Source organism: Barbatula barbatula (assembly GCF_947034865.1).
Source record: "Barbatula barbatula genome assembly, chromosome: 16".
NCBI classification, from domain to species: Eukaryota; Metazoa; Chordata; class Actinopteri; order Cypriniformes; family Nemacheilidae; genus Barbatula; species Barbatula barbatula.
This window is the reverse complement of record NC_136779.1, coordinates 4433246-4455395: the sequence shown is the minus strand read 5'-3', so window position 1 is coordinate 4455395 and position 22150 is coordinate 4433246. Positions and strand designations below refer to the sequence as shown.

The window sequence follows — 22150 nt, the reverse complement described above, 5'->3', positions numbered from 1 at the left end:
GGAGAAGGCATTTTAGGGGATGAGAAACTCAAGCCTAGCGGAAACCAGGTCTGCGCAAGAAAAAAGATCAATTTACTATGGTTGCTATACTTTTTCCTCGAATGTTCCTCGCGTCCTTTATATTGAATCCGAATTGGACTCGTTTCGACCAATTAAAGCAGATTGAGGTCATTGGTTTCTAACAGGTGTAGACGGCCTACTAACTTTAAATGAGGATGCTGTAATTTGATGGACAGGCAGGGTTTTAACATTATGACCCAGAAACAGTGTGAGAGATTGTGTTTATAAATATATATACACTGTATATATATATGAACTTGTGTTTTTATAAAGATAAATGTATTAGAAATGAATGCAACATAAAAGTATACAGTTATTAAAATAAACCATCTATCATATTGGGATTAATGGGTGAGCAAAAAAGCATTACAGGAATAAATCATCCAAAAATTACAATTCTCTCATCATTTATTCACCCTCATGTTGATCAAATCCTGTATATGATTCTTTCTTCTGTGGAACTTAAAATATATATTTTTTGAGGAATGTCTCAGTGGTTTTGTGATCATACAATGGAGGTCAATAGGGTCCAATGTTGTTTGGTTACCAACGTTCTGAAAAATGTCTGCAGAAGAAAGAAAGTCATTTGTGATAACACAAGGGAGACTAAATGATTTTTTTATCATTTTAGGTTGAACATTAAGCATGGCTTCACCAGACCTCCATTAAAACGTAAAACAATGAACTAAACTTCTACTAAACTATTACTTAAAGTCCAACAGTGTCTATTCTGTGACGCGATGCACGCTAAACTACGAATGATCAAAATATTGTGCATGTAAGATGTGAAAGTGTCTCATATTCACTCAGCAGCTCCTGTGGTTGAATGGCTTCTTATGCTTGCACGAATAGTCACAAAAAGCTGTAAAACAGCTCTGGATAATAAGATCATAACATATTTGTGCTTCTAAAACATTCCTTTGGTTGGTTGTTACAACATCCCGACACGAACGTGCCTGAAATAATTACAATGATTTTGCATGCAAAGGTCATAATGTCCAGTCTATATTTAGCTTATTCATTTCCCTCTAAAAAAAACATCATTACAAAAACAAACACGTCTCTGATTTCACATTAAATGTGTAGCGCTTACAGTATATTTTCCATAACGTCTCGTCTCTCTGCCACCCGGTCGACGCACACTCAAATGGCTTCTACTGATTGAGCCTCAAAATATTCCCATGTGTGACCAGCATGAAGCTGTCAGCTCTTGTTACCCCATATCACCCGGTGGCTCTGAACGAGCCAAGTCCACCAGAGCAGCAAGTTCACAGTCTGTTGTATCATGGCAAGTATGCACAGAAAGGGGTCATTCGGGCCGAGCTCACCTGATGCGATAACCTCACTGCAGGAACAGTTGGACCGTCCAATATATTACAGATGGAAAATACAGCACCCACCATTATCCATGGATCAGTGGAGCATTCGAAGCGTTATATTCTGTGTGATGTTTAGGATATAAAAGAAAGTAATAAATGGGGAAAGGAAAGGGAAAGTTTCCTGTGTTCGTCTTCTCTTTCTCTGAATGAATGGAGTCCTGTTGGTTGAAAAGCAGTAGTCGTTATTTTGACAGAAACTCAGCAGACGGTTAAGTCATTATAGAGACATCAATATAAAGAAAATTCTGGCTTTATACAATTATTTTTCAAGAAGTAACCAACCAGTGGATGTATTAAGAGGTATTGCATGAGTGCATTATTTGATTTGTTTTACAGAACTTCATTTTTTTGAATGTGTGGTTTGTCCACTATAAAGTTGTGAAGTTTACATTCCTCAATTGGACGGACACTTATATTCAAACAGTGCCTTCAAGAAACACCTTTTTTACATTTATAAGGCGTGTTTTCTGAGATTTGAACCCATGACCATGGTTGTTGCATGATAAACCGGTTGAATACATTATTTATCTCTTAATTATAAATCAGAACACATACACACACAACAGGTGGGGAATTTTGAGGACTTAACCAGTGCATTTGAATTTAGTTTGGCTCCACTGACACGTTAACATCTTCTGGTGGAGTGCTGCGCTCTAGTGGGGCATTTGTGCGTTAACACGTTGATGCGTTGAATGATGTCATGATGTGGTCAGATCACAAATGGTCAATAACGGTCAATTGTGAAGTTACAAGGCAAAATGTTAACATGCAGAAAGCAACTCTATAACATTTAATACTTTCTCATATCTTTCCACGATCCCCCATCAATCTGCTTTAACCTATCTTCATTTGCTGCTGGAAACTCTCTTGCAATGCCACAGAATTTAAATGGAAACAATTGGACATAGCTCAGCTCGTTGTATTTCCCCTGGATACCCACTGGTATAAAAAGCAGTGGTTAAACTTAGTGTGTGTGTGTGTGTGTGTGTGTGTGTGTGTGTGTGGGCGGGCGTGCGTGCGTGCGTGTGTGTGTGTGTGTGCGTGTGCGTGCTTGCCCGTGTGCGTGTGTGTGGGGGGGTTGCTTGTGGAAAAAGTGACTCTCACTGTAAAGTTGGTGGGGTGCAGAATGAGGTCTCACAGTGAGGATGGTGGGATGTAGACTGAGGTCTTGGTGAATAGGTGTCAGGGTCATTGTAACAGGGAATCCAGAATGTTTGTTCTGTCTCTAGAGTTCAGTGCAATTCTTTGTACAGCATAGAAGTGAATGTATTGCACAGCTAATGTAATTACTTTTTTACCGTATACATTAATAATTGTAAAATAGCATAAAATGAGATGTACAGTATATGGTTTCAATATGAACATAATATACTGTCTGATGTGATTCTCCCACCTTTGTAAATTGTTTGTAGTTGTTTTATATTGATTATTATGATCTTGGTTATGACACAAAAAATTCCCACACAAGCCCACCCAAAATGCTTTCATCACGTGCCCCCAGTGACTTTCATTATCTGAACCATAAACATTTGTCAAAATATTTTCTTTTGTGTTTCACTGAAAACGGATTACATTTCATTTAAAAAATATATAATATTTGCCTAATTGAATTTACACTAATAAATAATAACATTAGTTTTGGTTTATTAATTTAATATTGGTTATTTTAGTAATACATTTTTTATTTAGGAGCAAACTATTTTAGCATAATTAAGAGCTATGATATGATTCTCAAATGTCTGTTTCTGCATTTAAACGGAACTATTCGTCGATTGATGTATGCATAATTGTATTAGTGTATTTTATTCTTATTTTCTATGGTTGTAAGTGTAAGAGTTCGTGTATAAGGGTATCTGAGCGTTGAGAATTCCCTTTAGCATTCAGGGGAGGAGGTTGCTGATGGGAGTGAAGCTTAAGAATTACCATAAGATGCTCACCACATCCCCCCTCATCATTGCTTGCAAGAATACCCAACTGTACCCAGCAATGCTTTTCTTCTCCTTGTGTTTACAGAGTAACGTAGTCGTTACGGTAAAAGGACGACGTAAAAGTTCTTTAATGTGTGTCCATGTGGATTTTACGCAGTGCTGAATAAGCTTTTTGGAGATTTCAGGGGTCTGAAAGTAGCCACGATGAACACATCTCAACAGATTCATTTTTCCGCCAACTGGAAAGTTGAGTCGATTATTATATCTGTGATTTTCTCCATCATCTTTCTGGTGGGCACCGTTGGAAACTGCCTCGTGCTCGCCGTTCTCATTCGTAACGGGCAGATGAACACAAAGACCACCAATTTGTTCATCCTGAACCTTGGCTTGGCGGACCTCTGCTTCATCGTGTTCTGCGTGCCTCTCCAAGCAACTATCTACACCATGGACGAGTGGGTCTTTGGACCCTTCGTGTGCAAAGCAGTGCACTTTATCATCTATCTGACCATGTACGCGAGTATATTCACGCTGGCAGCTGTGTCTCTGGACAGGTGCGTCTCCATCCTGTTGCGCGCAACGTGCGCGCTTTTCTTTACAGTTAAATAATTCGAGCACACGAGTTGTGTGTAAACGTTGGTGAAGGTTAAATGACCGGGAATTGCATTCAGTATTAGTAGCTACAGACGACGAATATCAGTTAATAAGAGAACTATAAAGAAAAACTTGAGCTGTTTTTGTAGGTCTGTGGTGCAAATAATATGGTTTGTTAGTTTTTATTTACTGTACAGTGACTTTGAAATAATTTTTTTCATTCATTTCTGAAAGAGATTAAAGCTATTCAACAGTTATATTTGCTTTGTACGTAGGTAAAGTTAAAAAAAATAATTTTGAAGAAAGAACCTGTCTTTCACATTTTGATTTAGGTTTGATTTAGTTGAAAATGAACAGACTCTGAAATGGCCACAATACATCTAGAAGTGATGATTAAATGAAAATTTTAATGAAAAGATGTATTGCATTATAAATAATTCATTATGAATCTTCTCTTGGATGGATTAATACATTTTAATTATTTTGCCCTCTTCTCTAAAGATATCTCGCCATCCGCTACCCGCTCCGTTCAAGAGAGATGAGAACACCCCGTAACGCTCTGACCTCCATCAGTCTGGTGTGGGCTTTATCTCTGTTCTTCTCCAGCCCTTATCTCAGCTACTACCAACAGATGGATCTTGATGGAGCCACCCTTTGCATTCCTGCGTGGAACATCCAGCACCGTAGAGCCATGGACATCTGCACCTTCATATTCGGCTACCTGATCCCAGTCCTCATCCTCAGCATCACCTATGCCCGCACCATCCGTTACCTGTGGACGTCTGTGGACCCCATGCAAGACATGTCGGAATCCCGCAAGGCCAAGCGCAAGGTAACCAAGATGATAATTATCGTAGCTGTGCTCTTCTGCATATGCTGGCTGCCACACCACCTGGTCATCTTGTGCATGTGGTTTGGCTACTTCCCGCTAAACCACACCACCTACGTCCTCCGCATTCTCTCTCACCTGGTGGCTCACACCAACTCTTGCCTCAACCCCATTGTGTACGCTCTGGTGTCCAAACACTTTCGGAAAGGCTTCAAGAAAGTGTTCGGCTGTGCGTTCCATAAACGTGTCGTAAACCGGGTTCACGCCGTCCAGCCGGCGCAGACGGTGAGCTTGGTGGAAGCGGCTTCAAGCGAAGGCTCCAATCAGAGCGAGGGGTCATCCCGGGGTCGCCTGTGGAGCAAAAGCGGCAGGAAAATGATGACAAGCACCTTTATGACATTTAATGTGACATAACCTTTTGGACTCAACGTTTAATAACCCTTTTGTTCCAGAGGCTTTTAAAAGCATTTGTGACATGGTTATGTGAGACAAGTTGTTAAATAGAAAGGAAGCAGGGCTTTTTGTGTTCTCATGAGGACAGTGACCGATGTTTAAAATGCTCTCTCGGGTCTGTGTTTTCTCAATGCTGGCAGCTTTGGTCAGTGTGCGGTGGTGTCTGTGTTGTGCGACTGTGCAGGCCCTTGTGACACATGGTTTGGTTTTTCGGAGGTGCAGTCTGGTTTATTATCGGGGCACATTGCTGGAACATCCGTAACTATTTGATCCAGTAAATCTCTGAATTAACAAATGACTTATTTATTAAATCTCAATGTATTTTTAAACCTTGTCTGAGTTTATTTAAGGATCTGTTGTGTAGTTTCATGTACAAAATCCCAAAACTGTTGAATAATCTCATTTGTGTTAGTTGAATGTCAACATTACCTTTATATGTTTTCATTGGGCTTTGTAATCACAATAATATTTTGCTCAAGTTCAGAAAAAAAATATTTGAATAAAAACCAATGAATTAAAGGGATGTTCACCCAAAAATGAAAATTCTGTCATAATTTACTCACCCTCTTACAAACCTGCATGAACACAAAATAACATATTTTGAAGAATGTCGTAAACCAGTTTGCATTGGTTTTGTGTCCATGCAATGAATGGGTGCCGCTGCTTTATTCAAAATATCTTCTTTTATGTTCTGCGAAAGAAAGACAGTCATACAGCTTTGAAATGACAAGTGGGTGAGTAAATGATAACAGAATTCTTATTTTTTTGTGAACAATGCCTTCAATGAATGAACAATTATTTACTAAATAAAGCAATGAAATCAAAGCCTTGTTCTTTATGTCACGTTTTCTAAGCAACAGAATGCATAACCATCTACCTCCAATCGATCAGCCCTCAAGATGTTATGAAACCGGTTTGTACCTCCACTTCTCTTGTTTTTCCTTATATCTTCACTGGGGATCTGCCAGCTGGCTTCTTTTAACATGTAGATTCAGTCTCCGCTGATGCTTAGATGGATTGTTGGTAATATGTGCTCTCTGATTTGCTACATCAGTGGAAAAAGCCCTTTTGCTGCTTCATTTAACATCTGAAGCTGTTATACGCTATGTCGCTATTTAACAAATTTCCTATTTCTTACTTCCCATGATGCTTCCTTATTCGTTGAAAAAAGTGAAGATCTGTTAACAAGGACCTCTTGTTTGTAAAGTACCAGCTGCAGTCATTCTTGCTAAATTAGGATGCGAAATTTGACCTTTGAAAATGTATTATGTACATTACTTACTGTATGTGTCCAAAATCATGCAACATGTAATTGTGCAGGAGACTTTGGCAGCCATCTCTCACATTCTCGTGCTCCACATTTTCAAGAGGCACTCTGGAGTTAAACTGATTGGCAAATTTAAAGAGGACATCTGCCGAGCGCCAACAGCAGTCCTTGTGGACCTCTGCTGCTGCTGATGCTAATCCGTGATTATTCTTCCCATGTGTCCTATTGACAGCGGTCACCGATTCAGCTTTTCATCACGACCCAATCATATCTGAGCTTTTGACCCCTGGATAATAAACAAGAATGTTATGTAAAGATTGAGATCAATTTTAGATCTATTACGGTTTATTATTAGCATAAAAATAAGAAAGTTATTAGGTTGCACAAGCCAATTAGAATATGATGCTGGGCAGAACCAACAGCAGGGGAGTCGGGATGTGTGTTGCCTTGAAGCCTAATTGAAACGAGATGAAAACAAATGTGCCATAACATTCATTTCCTATCTTATTTGGGATAAGACTACATGAGGAGAAGATGGGGAAGTTTATTGGATGTCTTCGCAATATATCTCAACATAAAAAACCTCATTGCTCCGCCATAAAGAATTTTTGTGTATGCACTCTTCCATAACAAAACTCAATTATGTATGAATCAGAATGCTGATATGTATGTGTCACCTTACGCAGTACTGTGTATTGCCTCTTATTCAGTGCTAAACAAAACCAAAATCCACAAAAATGATTGAATCTTCAGCGACCTGCAAGGTGATACATTCAAACATTCCTGACACGTGCAAGAGAGTTAAATGTTTCTTTTATTGAAGCTAACCGCTTTCTATCCTGCTCTGTACTTTAGTTGTCTACAATAAAAGGAAACATAACGCAGGAAAGCATGTGCGTTCTTCACACCATCACCCCACATGGCTTTCTGTTGATAATACCATGTAATAGCCGTGTGTAGTCAAGAGAAAGTTCACCAATTAGTCCACAGGGTTCTGTCGTATCTTTCCAGGGCATAAGGTGACTTCTGATGTTGATATAACTTGCAGCCTCTAACAATGTCACATCTTCCCGCCTCACAACTCCTGGTACTGATGATGTCACCGTGTACTTTTCTTTGTTGCCCTCGTCTTACCATCTCTCCGGGGGCAAACGGGAAAAAGAATCTGTTTTACAGATTCTGCTGCACACCTCATGAGCCTCACCGTTTTAAACATCACTCTAGGCCGAAACAGGCAGGGATGGCCATTTACCTTATGTTTCCAATCAGTTCTAATGGAGGAACCTCAAAGTTAAAGCATGCTCGGAGAATCGAACAGAGACGTTATGTCCCAGCAGACTTGTGCCTTTAGCGAAGTTGGTCAAATTAGGACCTTCGACTTTTTCAAAAACAAGACAAAGTAAATTTGGAGCGGTGTTAAACAAAAGGTAAACATGCCACTAAAGTAATTGCAGATGTTTTACTGGCCAGAATTAATGACCCGAAAAGAAGTTACTTCCCGTCTGTGTTTGGTTATAAAAACAATTTGTTTTATAATTAATATTCATTTATGTAATATTTTATTGTATATTAATTGTATTCAATTAAATCAAAACTACTCAACAGTAATTGATTCTTTGCAGAGGTCTACCAGGAGTGAAGTTTTGGCCACATAACGTTTGTTTATGTTGTTGTTGCTGAAATCGTCTATAAGTGCAGTGATTTTAAATTTGGTTAAATATGGAATATCAACTCACATTAAAATATTAGATTTCAAATCTGTAAAGGTAATCAGTACTACGGTTACTAGCTATATATGATGCTTCTGTACCGGCAATATGTGTGTTACCAAGGCAACCACATAAGCTTTAAACTTATTGAGCAAAATGTCCATTATTATTGAAAGCACTCCATACAGCCATTGCAGGTAATGAGCTGATGAATTTTAATTCCCTCCCTAATGTACAAACATGATGCATATACAGTATATAAAGCGCAGAACACCAACTTTAAGCATTTAGTGTGTTACTGTGTGGTCTTTACTGTGCAGCTAAGAGAATGTCTCTATTCAACATGATACTTTATTTATGTATGATTAATTAAATACATTTTTGAATGTTTGTTTGCATTTATGTATAGTAGGCCTATAGTTTGAAGTGTTCAAACTTATGGGAGTAATTCCAGTAATGGAGTCATTCATATTATATCGATCACATGGGCGATATAAAGACTGCGCTCTAATCAACATTGTAGCCTACATTAACCAACCTTAAGAAAACAAACCTCCAGTGACGGGTTGTTATTTCGCTAAAGGCGCATTTGCCCTGGCGAACTGGATGAACGATGCGTAATAGGCGTAGAGGGGATAGAAACGCACTACATGTTCCATAATGCCAGCGAAAGATCCTCTCGTTGAGACGCTTAAAGGTAGGTTTAATGCCCACTGTGTGATCATACGAGTACGAAAAAAATAGTTTTGGCCTGCCTGTATGCGGTTTCAATACCGATCAGCTGTTGCTCTGGTTAAGCAAACGGAAGGATGAGAGCTTGCGGATGCGATGGTGTTTCCAGCTAAAAGATGCGCGCACACGCCAAACGCATTGCATTTGAGAGGTGGGGTGTCGTTGTAGTGGAAATTTGGTTGCTGTTTTTCGTCTTCGCTTTTTGTTTTATTGTTTGTATGTGACGCACCCTTGCGTCGCGTGTTGTTTTTACATGAGCGTCGCGTTTTAATACAGCGCGTCACGGAAAGCAAGTAGGGTACATACTACTTTTAAAGGCCATTCTTTCATTGTGCCTATAAGCATCCTAAAACGCAACTCTATACGAAACGAAAGCAAAACGAAATACAGAAGTGTCTATCTGACTGCTAATGGTTTATAATGATATTTTTAATGGAAAAGCAACACAGCTCCAAGATTTCTAATGATTCTAATGATTAGACATATGCTAAAAAAACCACCAGGAGATGCTGACATCAGATATTATTTACTAGAATAATTTCATTTACTATATAAAACACCATGTAGCGTGTTTTTATTTTTCCCCTGTAAAGCTGCTTTGGAACAATGCAAATTGTGAAAAGCGCTGTATAAATAAAGTTGAATTGAATTGATTCTGCTTTGAAGTTTTTGCAAGGACTGTTCTATAGTTTCAGAAATACCTGTTTGTTTGCAGTGTGTATTCTGAATTTGAAGTCTGAAGGTACAGTGACAGACTCCAGCCCACACCTGGTGTCCTGTTGTGAACTCCTGGAGCTTATATTGCGAAAGGGACTTCAGCGTGAGCTGCACTTTCCTACACTTTCCTGCCTTCATATCATCACTTTAGACAAGAAAGGACACACCACATTATTTTCATAAAGTTAAACCCTTTAAATGTGAATTATGCTTAGATTTTTTTATCATTCTCAAATGTCTAAACTTTTGACTATTTTCTGTGTAGGAGAAAGCAGTTTAGCCTATGTTAACATTGCTGCATGTTGTTAATGTTTTAGAGCCGGTTCTGAGTTTAGCCCATAGAGATTACTGCACTGTTAAACTTTTCCCTGTAAATTTACAGTAAAATACTGGCAGCTGGGTTGCCAGCCACATTCTGTATTTTTACAGAACCACAACTGTAAAAAGTATTTACAGTGTTGTACTGTAGTTGCCAGATACAGTATCATGCTGTAATTGTATCTTTTTTACAGTGTGTGCTGTAAATATTTACACTTTTAATTTACATTCCTTCAGCTGGGTTGCCAGCAAATTACTGTATTTTTACAGAACTATGACTGTATAAAGTATTATACTGTTATGCCATTTAATTTGACATATTACAACGTGTTATATATTGCAATCAATTGTTTTCTACACAGAATATCTTTTTCCTTAAATCAAGAATTTACTTCCATATCAGTAGTCTCAAATGAAAATAGAAAACAATAGTCTTAGAATATAAAATGTTTATTTCTGATGCAAAGGCCAGAGAAATCCCATTTAAACACATTTTGGCTGAAATGTCAGCTGTACGAAATAAATTGACAGAACCGTTTACAATTAGCAGAACATTATCAATCAAGTGCATGCTACTATTTTTGTATTGCAATTAACAGTACATCATTAACAATGCCTTACTTCCTTTAAGTCCATTTACAGTGGATAGTGGAAGTGTCTAAACAAAGTTCCATTTAAAGTCTGTAAGTTCTCGGAAGAGAGGAAACCTGTGGGTTCACAGTAGTGTCCTTTTTTTGCACAACTTGGCCAGTCTTCTTTTAAGTCACTTTCCCCTTTTTGGCTTTTGATCCACGCTCCGGGTTGATGTCAAGAAAGCGTCTACAAGACAGAACAGAAACAAATTATTATGATGATTATGCCTATTTCTAGATATCTCTGTCTCTCTCTTTCTCAATCAGATGTCTTTCAAGAAATTGTCTGGATAATGTTATCACACCAAAATTAACTAGCTGCATGTGGTCAATTCCTGACCTGCAGTGAGGCAACATGTTTCCAAGTGTCATGTAAACAGCAAGAATTATAGAATCGACATAACTGCCATCCAATACATCGCAGAGGACACCGTTTGCTTTAATTTCAGATCGTGAATTTTTATGTTGTTCTATAACTGATTTACAGAATAACAAAGCTTCTAAACTTTGCATAGTGGGAATGTACTTAGCAAAGCTTTCCTTGCCAGATAAATTTTTACCAAGGCAGATGGGGACAGGTTCAACATACTTGAAATTGGCTTTTAAGAAAGACTTTCTCCTCTTATCAGTGTGTAGTGCATGGGTATTACACATCTGAAAAAGATCATCAGTTTTTGAACAACATAAGAATTCTCGATGTTGTAGACATAATGTCTACATCATTCTTGATATCATTTTCAGAAATTCCAAGTGTAGTTAATTTTTCACTTACCCTAGCAAATGAGACTGGGTAATATAGATGTCCTGCAGCCCCTCAATTACCGACTGAATTACAGATGATGGGAGAATGTGCTATGCCTGCAATTTGAGATAAATATTCTATAAAAACAGCATTTCATTTGCATTATCTGGCAATAGTGCAATACGTAACTGATCTTCACCATCATCCCAATCAATAAACGAATCAGACATTGCATTTGAGTCTTCAGTCACATTGCATACTCACCATGTTGCCTCTGTACTGAAAAGTTTAAATGTAGTAAATTATAAAGAAGCCTATCTGCAGAGGAGTTGCAGTGATACCTGGATATATGTGAGGTCAGTGTTGACACAAAAGAATAGCTTTTATTACACTTAAATGGGCAAGACACTCTGGTGCCTTCTTTGATAGAGACCTCAGGTGTAAAATGAAGTTTTTCAAATCACTACATCTTTCCTGACAGACACCAATGTCACAGACTAAAGTTAAAGCCTTACCTCTTTATTGCTCAGCAGATGTATCTGTGTCCCTCTTTTTGTGATCCCTGATCGAGCCTTAAAAGCAGCAAACTTTTTGAATCTGCTGGGGAAACCAGGAATACCACATTTATAATTAGCATTAGGAACATGACTATGTATATTCATGAGCTGGCAGTATGATAAGATCGATTCAAATGGACCATCACAGAACTGACACCACATCATTGTTGTGAACAAGTGAATTATAACTTTAAGGCTAAGAACTTACGTTAGCACTCAGACGATCTTCATCAGATGACTCAGCCTGAAATTAAAAATGAATCGAAAATCAAACGCAGGTCGTGCGAATGGCATGATACATGTTTACCTTTCAAAATATATCACAAAGTTCATTGGTGAATAGATGAGAACAGACTGAACTATTCACTCGTGTTTTAACCTACGTGTAACGTTACATGGCTAAGCTAAGTTGAATCACATCGCGCCGAAAGACAGCAACTTATCTTTGGCATTATAATTTCGATATCTTATGTTCAATCGTCATAAACGACAGGATTAACACACCGATCCAAAATATTCTTGATTAACGTAACACTATTGTTCCCAAAATCAGTCCACTGGTGCTAACAGTTCAGAAATGTAATCGAATAAAACAACTGTGTCTTACCGTGTCAATGCTCAGTCAAAGAATCCATCTGCTACCAACTTCATTTCTCTTCGACACGGACAAAATGTATTTCCCCCGTCTTCTTGCGGCATTATCATCTAATTTTCACAGGTAGTCTCTCAAAGTTGTAATGTCACAGGCAGCTGTAGATTAAAAGGCGAACTCGCTGCTCAAATAAAAAAAAAGAATCACGACGAAACGACTAGCATGTGTTCATAAAGTAGCCTATGTAGCGTTAAGCTTATGTTGTTCATATGAATAACAAATTAAGTGCTTCAGCGGCAACAGATGTGTGCTCACATTTAAAAAAATTGAGCGCGAAGGAAATCAATCCCAGAATGCAAAGCATTCACAGCCCGATACTGTATTACAAATTTTGCGTGCTGAAAACAGAATAATACTGTACATTTACAGCCATTCTGTTAAATATACAGTCTCAAACTGTTTTATATAAATACAGTACAATACTGTTAGAAATTGCCTGTAAATTTACAGAAAAGTTTTACAGTGTGGCAGTGTTTTAAACAGCTAATACAGCACGACACATGTGGCCGGTGAGTTCTTTTATTTGAAATCCTACAGTATTTATATTTACACAAGCCCTGGATGTAGATAATAAATGTCCGCTTATGTTTTTAATAAGTTTTGATTGATCTCTATCAGAGTTTAGCTAAAAAAAGATGTTCTGTCTTTTCAAAGGCTGAGTTCAGTCTCTTTGGCAGTGCAACAGACAGCATCCTGCAGCAAGATAATTACCTCTCAGGGCCGAGGCCGCTTCTTTATACGGTTGATGCTGATGAAAAGAACTCTGGGAAATGTAGTAAAACATCTACTCCACACAAACAGAGTGATCCAGGTCAGTGAACACAGAGATGGAAACTTGAGCCTGTCAAATAACTCTTATAAACAATGCAATTCATTGTTTAAATGCATTTTTAAAATACCAGGAGCTGTTCTTTCAACACAGTTTATAAAACTAACAGTAAACACTTGAGGCTAGACTTGGACTCATGCAAACAACGTGACGTACAGATAATAAATGCAAGCTCTTGTCTTTGCAGTGGTATAGCCCTAATGTTGCTATATTAAGAAACGAAGAGTTTGTAGGTGAGTTTCTACAATTGAAACTATATAAAACATCTAAGTTAACAAGTTGACACAAGCAGTTCCTTTGCCTTAATCATTCTCTAAATTCTCTCTTTACAGAACCATTTATCTCACTGTCAATGGTATTGTCAGAAATGGAATTTAAGCTCAATATTACGGTATGCATCACACTGCTAAACCTTGGCATAAGCTATGTATATGTCTTTTTATGTTTGAGTTTTGTTGAGTTGACTTTAAAGTTCCAGTGTATGAAAGTTAGCGGCATCTAGCGGTGAGGTTGCGAATTACAATCAACGGCTATCCTCCATCCCTCCCACCTCCTTTTCGAAGCACTACGGTGGCTGACACAGAACTAAGATGTTGTCACCTGTTCAATTCTTTGCCGAAGGAGATAACAAATATACAAAATGCGCTCTGCGGTTTGTCAGTTTAGGGCTACTGTAGAAACAACATGACAAAATTCACTACAAGGGAACCCGTATGTAGTGTATGTAGACAGAAATATCTCATTTCTAGGTATAAAAACACTTCATTATCTAAGGTCTTTATACACCTCTAAAGACAGTCATGTATTATATTGCATTTCTGTCAATAAAGCCTCCAAAAAATGACACACTGGACCTTTAACTTTACAATCATTGTCATTTGCATGTATCTGTATGAGTTTTCTATTTAATGGACATTTCCTTTCTGAAACTTTAATCTCAGAACTGCAGCTTCCTGGATGAGAGTTGGCTGCTTCCGGTACGATTGAAATGTTTAAGCACACCTAGATTTGGCTGTATGTGCATGAAGAGTAAATGTTGCTTGTGTTTTAGGTGTGCCAAATATATGAAGCTGTTCCATGCCAGGAGTTGGGCATGGTGCTCAGGTTAGCATGTTGGCACGTTGTTTTATTTTGTTTTTGTACTATAATAAAACAACTTTTATGGCCAGTGATTTTTCAAATAATGTTGCAAATAATTTGTACAAGTGTACGTGTTTTAGGTTTACCATAATGTAACAGAAAAGTTTATCCTATGGCAAATTATAGATAAACAGTCTTTCTCTCTTAAAGGTACCTCAATGGACGTGTTTTTGTGCTTGACCTGCTGAAGGGCAGTCAGGCAGAGGCGGACATGTTTGTAGAGCCTGGTGACATCATTGATGAAATCAATGGAATATCTCTGAGGAATGCCAGCAATGGACAGGTCAACACTAATATTACCGTGTGCCCTGCATGACCCTGCATACTGTCTTAAATCAATATTAGATTGCTTCTTTAATATGCAATATGTGTGAAGTCTGTTATCTCAATTGCTTGAATTGATTACATGTCATATGCTCCTACATTCATCTTGCGTTTGCTTACTCATATACCCTTTCATTTTAGTAAGGTGTGGCTTTTGTCATATTACAGTAAGCACAAAATGTACTGTGACTACCAATATATGACTTTTATACAAGTACTTTTTATCCAAAAGGCAGGTGTGGTTTTCTCTAAGCTGAAGGTACAGCCTCTTTCCATTCGGTTGATACGATGGAGAGCAGAAAATGGGTCCATCTACCAACCTTTGGTTAAACACTTACGGCAGCTTAAAGAGGAAAACACATCACTTCAATTCGGCCCGAAATCGGTGTCTCATAAAACCGTGGGTCAGAAAAGGGGGCAAACGCCCAGTGTAAAAGATGGCAGGTAAACAAACTGCCCCATTGAAATCTATTCACAAAAAAGATGTCTAGTGTTTGCAATTGTATCAGTCTTGAATACCATAAAGAACCCCAGGCTGTGTGACTAATCTTGTTTCATCAACAGGATCCTGTATGCTGTGCAGCTCTTAGGAAAAGCAAACATAGGAATGGTACAGTAGTTGTGCAAACAACTTCTTTATGGCCCTCTTACTTGGCTTTAATCCATGCATGTGTGTTTTTTGTATTAAAGTGATGTTTTCATGTACACCAAGAGTTTGATTGTTGCCAGTAATCAGAGTATAAAGTAAAAGGATTAAGATGTTTACGTAACATGCAAACTTATTTAACCCTGTTTGTATGCTATTTTCCTTTACTTAGGTTATTATGGCAGCATTCTGTTTACATAAGAGTGATCTTAATCCCAATACTGCCTTAATAACATTATGTGGTAAACATAGCTAATGATCGTAAAATAATGCAATTACGTATTCAATGTTACATTTGTTTATCTTACATTTTGTTATTTGAAGTATGGAGGTAAAGAGGTTTTGCAGCACGCCATTCCCGTTGTCCTGGAGTGCAAGCAGTCTAGAAAGGTATATCTGAAATTGAGAAAGCGAGTTTATGTACAGGGCTACCTGTGTCATTTTTCATGCATGTTTTTTTTTTGTGATGTTTTATAGGAAGTACTTCTGGATATAAAGGAGACTTACCTTACCTGCACTGATAAAACCAGTCAGCAGGTTTGTATTATGCAATGTTACACTTACATTTTATCATTATTTTCAAGCCATTAACAATGTTAACTTGTGCTTTCTCAAAACCAAATGGCCTTATAAGCGCTTCTGGTTTCTCTCCTAACCAGACGCTGTTTCAGCATCAATACCCAGAAATATCATGTGTTGGGAGGTTTGGAAACCAACCCGATTTAACCATTTTTGCCTTCTGTGTATTGTAAGTATCTTTAGAATTTTTGGAATAATACATACGACATCGCCTATTCATAAGTAATGTTAATGAGTTGCATAGCATGCTTTAAATAATTGTGGACTATTGCAGGGAAACACCACAAACAGAAAGACCAATGGGTTTTTGTTGTGTGGTCCTGAAGGCTGCTACAAGTAGTGAGTGTGAAGAAATTGTTAGTCGTATCGGTGAGTCTGATGCCAACACATAGTTTTACCATAAAAAAGATAATCTAAGTCATTATTATGTTAATATCATTTTGTATTATCTATCTTTTCTTTTTTTCCAGCTGCTGGGTTCAAACATACAGAATGGTTTGTATGAGGAACGTCATCAGCGTTGTAGTTGTAGTGGGTATTTTCATTTGTTTAAAATAGTTTCTTGTTTGTATAATCCTATTTGACGTATGAATATTGTAAAAAAACGGTAATGCTCTGTATCCGTGCAATGCTATTTTGGAAGCAATACATAAAACAGAATCTGTATTGTCCCTTTTTGTTTTGATTTGACATAAGAAAACTAGACTCGCCAAGGGCCTGTTGTTGTCACTATATATTATATATATTATATGCATAAGAAAACTAGACTCGCCAAGGGCCTGTTGTTGTCACTATATTTTATATATATTATATACTATACAATATTTTGAAACACTTTGAAACAAGCAAGAAAACAAAAATGGCTACTAAATTAAACACCACGGAGTCTAAAGTGTAAAATGCATCAAAATGTGAAGATAATTGATGTTATCTTATCGTGCATTCTCGTTCTCCGAGAATAAAAGTAAATTTGCTCACAAATCATTTTGATATCGTCATTATTTTATCAACTTTATCCGAAGCCTTCTCTACATTTGAAGCGCATCCCGCTCTTATTTTGGTAAATAAGAATCGTCTCTGACTTCACGCCGCCATGACGTCATCACAATGGCCCGGAATTTCCTCCTCGCCGAATCTGGCGCATGCGCACATCGAAAAAGAACGCGGACTTCGCATCTCTCACAATATTGAATTGTTTGATGGCCATACTTTGATAAATCATGTCGAAAGCGCCATCTCAGCCCGGCTCTTCGGGTGCCGCGGTCAACCTAGGACCTTCTTCGTCCTCCTCGTGCTCGTCTCCCTCGGCGGGTGGCACGACGTCCCCCGCTAACGTGCTGCATGCTCAGCCCGAGAAACCCCAGCACTACACGTACGTAACGAAACACCTTTGCACCCACCTGATCGCTCATGCAAATCACAAATGCTTCATGCATACGCAATTTTTCGTGCCTTCCTTTAGGTTCATGAGGTCAGATGATCTGGATCCAAAGCTGTTTTTGAAGGCCCGTTAGCAGTTATAGATATAATGCATGTTTGTAAAAGATTCGGTGGCATCTTGTGCTTATTGTGCTAAATAAAGATCGTGTGTTGTTTATGTCATGCATAGTGGACGTATGACGTTCGTGAGTGGGATAGTTTACCTTTAGTATTTGTAGTAAAATCATAGTAACCACAGATTTAACATAGTACTGTTGAACGTTGAGCCATGTTTTGTAAATAGCGCGCTTCTGCTATTATTCAACATAACAATATAAAGATATGGCTACTTACGTCACTTTTACTGTAATACCGTGACGCAATGCAATTTAAAACAATGATGACTTCAACTTTAATATAATAGTGACTTTTACTTTGCTTTTACTGTATTATGACCATAGTAACTGCAATTTTAACGTAATATAAACATGGCCAATGCACCATTACTGTAATATCATGGTAGCTTCACTTTTTACTATGGTAAAACCATGTTTACTTTGCTTTTACTACGGATAAACATGGTTATTTTTAATAATAGATATTACAGGTCAACAATTTGATTTGGTTTTAACCTTTGAGTTTAGATGACCTTTAGTTCATTTTAAAGTCCACTTTCATTTTAATCTCTCGACTTTTAGGTTTATTCATCGCAAGGAGTTGTTTGTCTGATCTATTTTGCCGTTGGTCAGGTATCTCAAGGAGTTTCGAACGGAACAGTGTCCCCTGTTCGTGCAACACAAGTGCACTCAGCATCGCCCCTTCACCTGCTTCCACTGGCACTTCCTGAACCAGAGACGACGGAGACCGATTCGCCGGCGAGACGGGACCTTTAATTACAGCCCTGATGTGTATTGCGTTAAATACGATGAAGGAATAGGGACGTGCCCGGACGGAGATGAGTAAGAACCAAGCCAAGTCTGGCTTAAGGCACGCTGTCTGAGATGATGTTGATGTTTGTCTATTTTTGTTTGATCTCAGGTGTCCGTTTCTGCATCGGACAGCGGGAGACACAGAACGTCGCTATCACCTGCGATATTATAAGACTGGCTCCTGTATCCATGAGACTGATGGGAAGGGACACTGCAGTAAAAATGGCCCTCATTGTGCCTTTGCTCATGGCTCCCATGACCTCCGTAGCCCTGTCTATGACATCAGGTTGGTTGTAACCTGGAGTTATGTTTATATGTTTTTAAAGAATAGTTTTCGAGTGTCAAGTTCCAAATATATCATAAATAGTTGTCATAGTCATACAACTTAATGAGCCGTGTTTTCCAACTTCCAATTTGTGTCTGTCTTATTTATTTATTAAACTTTTTTAAATTCTCCACTTGACACACAAGAACCATCATTGACGTCAAGCCCTGTGTGATGCATATAAAAGCCCATCTAAAGTTAAAAGTGATGTTAGAGTAAATTATTTTAATAAAAAGCCTTTTGAATCATAGCCTGCCATTGCAGATCTAAAGCTCTTAATAATAAGGATATTGCATTCACATTTTCTGTGTAATTCATCTATTAATTTCTTGTTGCACAGAGAGGTTCAGGTCTTAGAATGCCAAGCTGCCACAGGATTGGCCGATGGGCCATCTGGAGAGGGGCAGTCAGGGGTCGTGGCGAGCACGGCGCTCATAGAAAAGATTCTGGGCGAAGATCCACGCTGGCAAGGTAAAACACGCAGAGCTGACGTTAAGAATTTAACTTTACATTTGTGTATCATCTGTCATGCTTTTGTGTTCTCGTGCAGATAACAGTTTCGTTCTGACCCTCTACAAGACTGAACTTTGCAAAAAACCTCCACGGCTGTGCCGTCAGGGCTATGCGTGTCCTTACTATCACAACAGCAAAGACCGCAGACGCAGTCCTCACAAACACAAATACAGGTTTGCACAACACATAATAACGTTTTAACATAGCCTTACACCGAATGACTTTGAATTCTTTAGTAGTGCTAAAGTGGGAGATGTTTATATTGAAGTGGAAGAAGTATGGAAGGTCACATGCTCTGAATATGTGTATCTTGAAATAAACAAGATTTATCCATGTGATTTATTTTATAATTGACAATAACAAAGGTCAGTGTTCAATTTTATTGGAGGCTCTATTGACAGAAACGCAATATAATATTCATAACAATGCCTTCAGAGGTGTATAAAGACCTTACATAATGAATCGTTATGGGTTTATTACCTTAGAATGAGCTATTTCTATCTACATACACCACGGGTCCCCTTGTTTCTACAGTAGCCCTAAACGGACAAACTGCTCTACAGAGTGCGTTTCGTAAATACGTTATCTCCTTCGGCAAAGAAGCGAAAACGTGATGACATGTCACCGCTAGATGTCACTAAACTTTCCACATTGCTCCTTTAAAGGAAAAATACAGCAGATGTTATAAGTGGTTTCAAGAATCAGACTCATTTTTTTATTTAAATGTTCCTTTATGTTGAATGTTGACAAAAAGGTCTATAATGATAATGATAATTCACTAGACAGCACAAGCAGAAATGTAGCTTTGTTTTACTGAAATTAGACATTCTTATACACGTATATTTTAATACGTTTATGTAAATATACTTGATTTATATAAAATTCACAGAACTGATTTACCCTACCTCCTCAGGTAAATACCAAATAGGGCTGTAGAAACAATAAATTATTATTAAGCATGTGAGGTACAGTCTGTTATCTGTAACAACTTAATTCAATTAATTCTCAATTTCCTGCTCTGTAGGATGTGATAAACAAAATGATGGAAGAGATGTTTAAAGTGTTACGCTTGTGCTTGTGTTTATGCTTGAAGAGCCCTGCCATGCCCCGCGGTGAAACACAGCGATGAGTGGGGAGACCCCAGTAAATGTGAAAGCGGTGAAGGATGCCAGTACTGCCACACACGGACGGAACAGCAGTTCCACCCTGAGGTATTTCAGGAAGTTAACTTCGGAAGAGAGACATTATTATAGGACCGTATCTAGGGACCAGAATATTACAGATACTGAAAAGTGGCCTATTTTTCTTTACAGCCTGTATGCAACCACCTAGAACACCTTGTAGCAATGCCTTGCAACCACCAAAGAAAATCTACTTTTTAAATGATCGTTTCTTCCACAGATCTACAAATCCACCAAATGCAATGACATTCAGCAAAGTGGAAACTGTCCCAGAGGGCCGTTCTGTGCTTTTGCTCATTTGGAAAGTAAGGTTGCATTACGCACCCGGACATTATTGTGCAATGGCATTTTATAACATCGCAATCGTAAAAATATTTGACATTTTGTCATGTTGTAACCAACATGTGTACATTTTCTCTTCACAGAAATGAGTGTTAGTGAGGAACAGCTGACTGCACAAAGCTGTTCTCCTCCTCTCGTCACGTCCTTTTCTGCCCCCTCAGAAGACTATAGCCAGATCCGACCCTGTGCCGCCACAGAGGAGGGGCTGCTTGGACGGGTTCTGCTGGAGGAGTCCTGCAGCATTGATGTGAGCCTTGGAGGAGAGGGAGGTTATGGGAAAGCCCCTGGGTTTGAACGGGAGGACCAGGTATAGTAATACCAATTTGCATATAAAATAATTAGGACATTTTTGTAGGAAATGTCCCCGTAATCATGTAAATCCTTGAAATACATTATATAAAGATTTAATATCTCCATAAGAATATATTTTCTATTTCTTTGTCTTGACTAGCCAATGTCTGTCTAGTTTTGAGGGCCTTCTACATGTAATAAAATGCAAGCTTGCAAGAGATAAAAGTTATGGTTGAAAAGTAATGTGTACTTTGAATTTGTTTTATGATTTTAACATGACTATTTTGCGCATAGGGCAAACATAAAAGTTTTGGACAGGAGCAGCGGAGTAGAGAAATCTCCATGCACAGCAAACAGGTGCTGTTTAAAGTCTTCCACGTGCATTTTTTTCATTTTGGACAAAATATTGTCTGATTACTCTACTAAGTTTCTTGCCCAAATTCTGAATTCATTCAGTGCCATGTGTTTTCAGGATATGTTAGTGTTTCTGCCCGTCGGCAGTCCTCTCAGTATATCCTCCAGTATACCCTCTAGCCTGGCAGCGACCCCACCCAGCCCTGCACCCCCCGGCCCCTCGCCGGGCATGAATGCCAACGCCATTCCTTTCTACCCAACAAGTGACACAGTGGAGTCAGTAGTGGGTAAGTGGAGGTTTGGAGACATACTGGACATAAGCACCGTGATATAGTAATAAAATAACACAGATGCTTAGTAGAACTACGAATGTTACTGTGCACAAGATTCAGGACTGCTGTATAATATGTTTTTAATAGCACCTGTTTCTCCTCTTTATTAGAATCGGCACTAGATGATCTAGATCTGAATGATTTTGGAGTCTCGGCTCTGGAGAAAAGTCTAGAGAGCTCAGCGTTGCCCAGCATGGGTCTTATGTTGGGTAGGTGACATGTACACAGTTAGATTGCATAGGATTGTATTACATAGGATTATACCCCTTATTAAATGCCTTTTGAAACTGAGTTTAAAATGATCGAAAACTGCTGTGTGGGGGCTTAAAACATCCTGTTTTGTTTAGAGATTTGGGCATTTATTGGATGAAGGATTTATA

General features: G+C 38.4%; 3 protein-coding genes and 2 long non-coding RNA genes across 7 annotated transcripts in view; 3 read left to right on the top strand and 2 right to left on the bottom strand.

Moving 5' to 3' along the window:
• Nucleotides 1–3571: 3571 nt before the first annotated feature.
• Nucleotides 3572–5201, top strand: LOC306905514 (galanin receptor 2a; the record flags this gene model as incomplete). The annotated part of the gene is made up of 2 exons (XM_079476179.1): nucleotides 3572–3918; nucleotides 4460–5201. 2 exons carry the CDS (start codon nucleotides 3572–3574, stop codon nucleotides 5199–5201), a joined length of 1089 nt encoding a protein of 362 aa, XP_079332305.1.
• Nucleotides 4347–17454, bottom strand: LOC306905517. The gene is made up of 3 exons (XR_013787746.1): nucleotides 17294–17454; nucleotides 15814–15901; nucleotides 4347–5138 (listed from the first exon to the last, which is right to left on the bottom strand). It is a non-coding gene; the product is annotated as an uncharacterized lncRNA (long non-coding RNA).
• Nucleotides 8782–17062, top strand: LOC306905513 (uncharacterized protein). Its single transcript, XM_079476178.1, has 17 exons — nucleotides 8782–8913; nucleotides 9664–9768; nucleotides 9983–10015; nucleotides 13030–13075; nucleotides 13221–13377; nucleotides 13583–13628; nucleotides 13728–13786; nucleotides 14337–14372; nucleotides 14447–14499; nucleotides 14686–14818; nucleotides 15092–15303; nucleotides 15424–15469; nucleotides 15830–15895; nucleotides 15983–16042; nucleotides 16165–16253; nucleotides 16359–16453; nucleotides 16555–17062. Exons 1-17 carry the CDS (start codon nucleotides 8877–8879, stop codon nucleotides 16587–16589), a joined length of 1308 nt encoding a protein of 435 aa, XP_079332304.1. The 5' UTR covers nucleotides 8782–8876; the 3' UTR covers nucleotides 16590–17062.
• On the bottom strand, nucleotides 10420–12664 carry LOC306905515. Of its 3 annotated transcripts, none has more exons than XR_013787742.1 (5): nucleotides 12522–12664; nucleotides 12123–12158; nucleotides 11873–11957; nucleotides 11388–11473; nucleotides 10420–10802 (listed from the first exon to the last, which is right to left on the bottom strand). It is a non-coding gene; the product is annotated as an uncharacterized lncRNA (long non-coding RNA). The 3 variants fall into 3 exon arrangements; XR_013787743.1 differs by having other exon boundaries at nucleotides 11873–11954; nucleotides 12522–12591; XR_013787744.1 differs by lacking the exon at nucleotides 12522–12664 and having other exon boundaries at nucleotides 11873–11954; nucleotides 12123–12232.
• unk (unk zinc finger) overlaps nucleotides 16878–22150 on the top strand; it is a 10897-nt gene continuing 5624 nt past the window's right edge. Inside the window, exons 1-11 of the mRNA XM_079476177.1 lie at nucleotides 16878–17456; nucleotides 18253–18462; nucleotides 18542–18718; nucleotides 19098–19228; nucleotides 19308–19443; nucleotides 20364–20481; nucleotides 20672–20756; nucleotides 20877–21100; nucleotides 21379–21441; nucleotides 21557–21725; nucleotides 21881–21979. Of these exons, the coding sequence (XP_079332303.1) occupies nucleotides 17305–17456; nucleotides 18253–18462; nucleotides 18542–18718; nucleotides 19098–19228; nucleotides 19308–19443; nucleotides 20364–20481; nucleotides 20672–20756; nucleotides 20877–21100; nucleotides 21379–21441; nucleotides 21557–21725; nucleotides 21881–21979 (1564 nt within the window). The 5' untranslated portion in view covers nucleotides 16878–17304. The remainder of the gene's footprint in view (nucleotides 17457–18252; nucleotides 18463–18541; nucleotides 18719–19097; nucleotides 19229–19307; nucleotides 19444–20363; nucleotides 20482–20671; nucleotides 20757–20876; nucleotides 21101–21378; nucleotides 21442–21556; nucleotides 21726–21880; nucleotides 21980–22150) is intronic.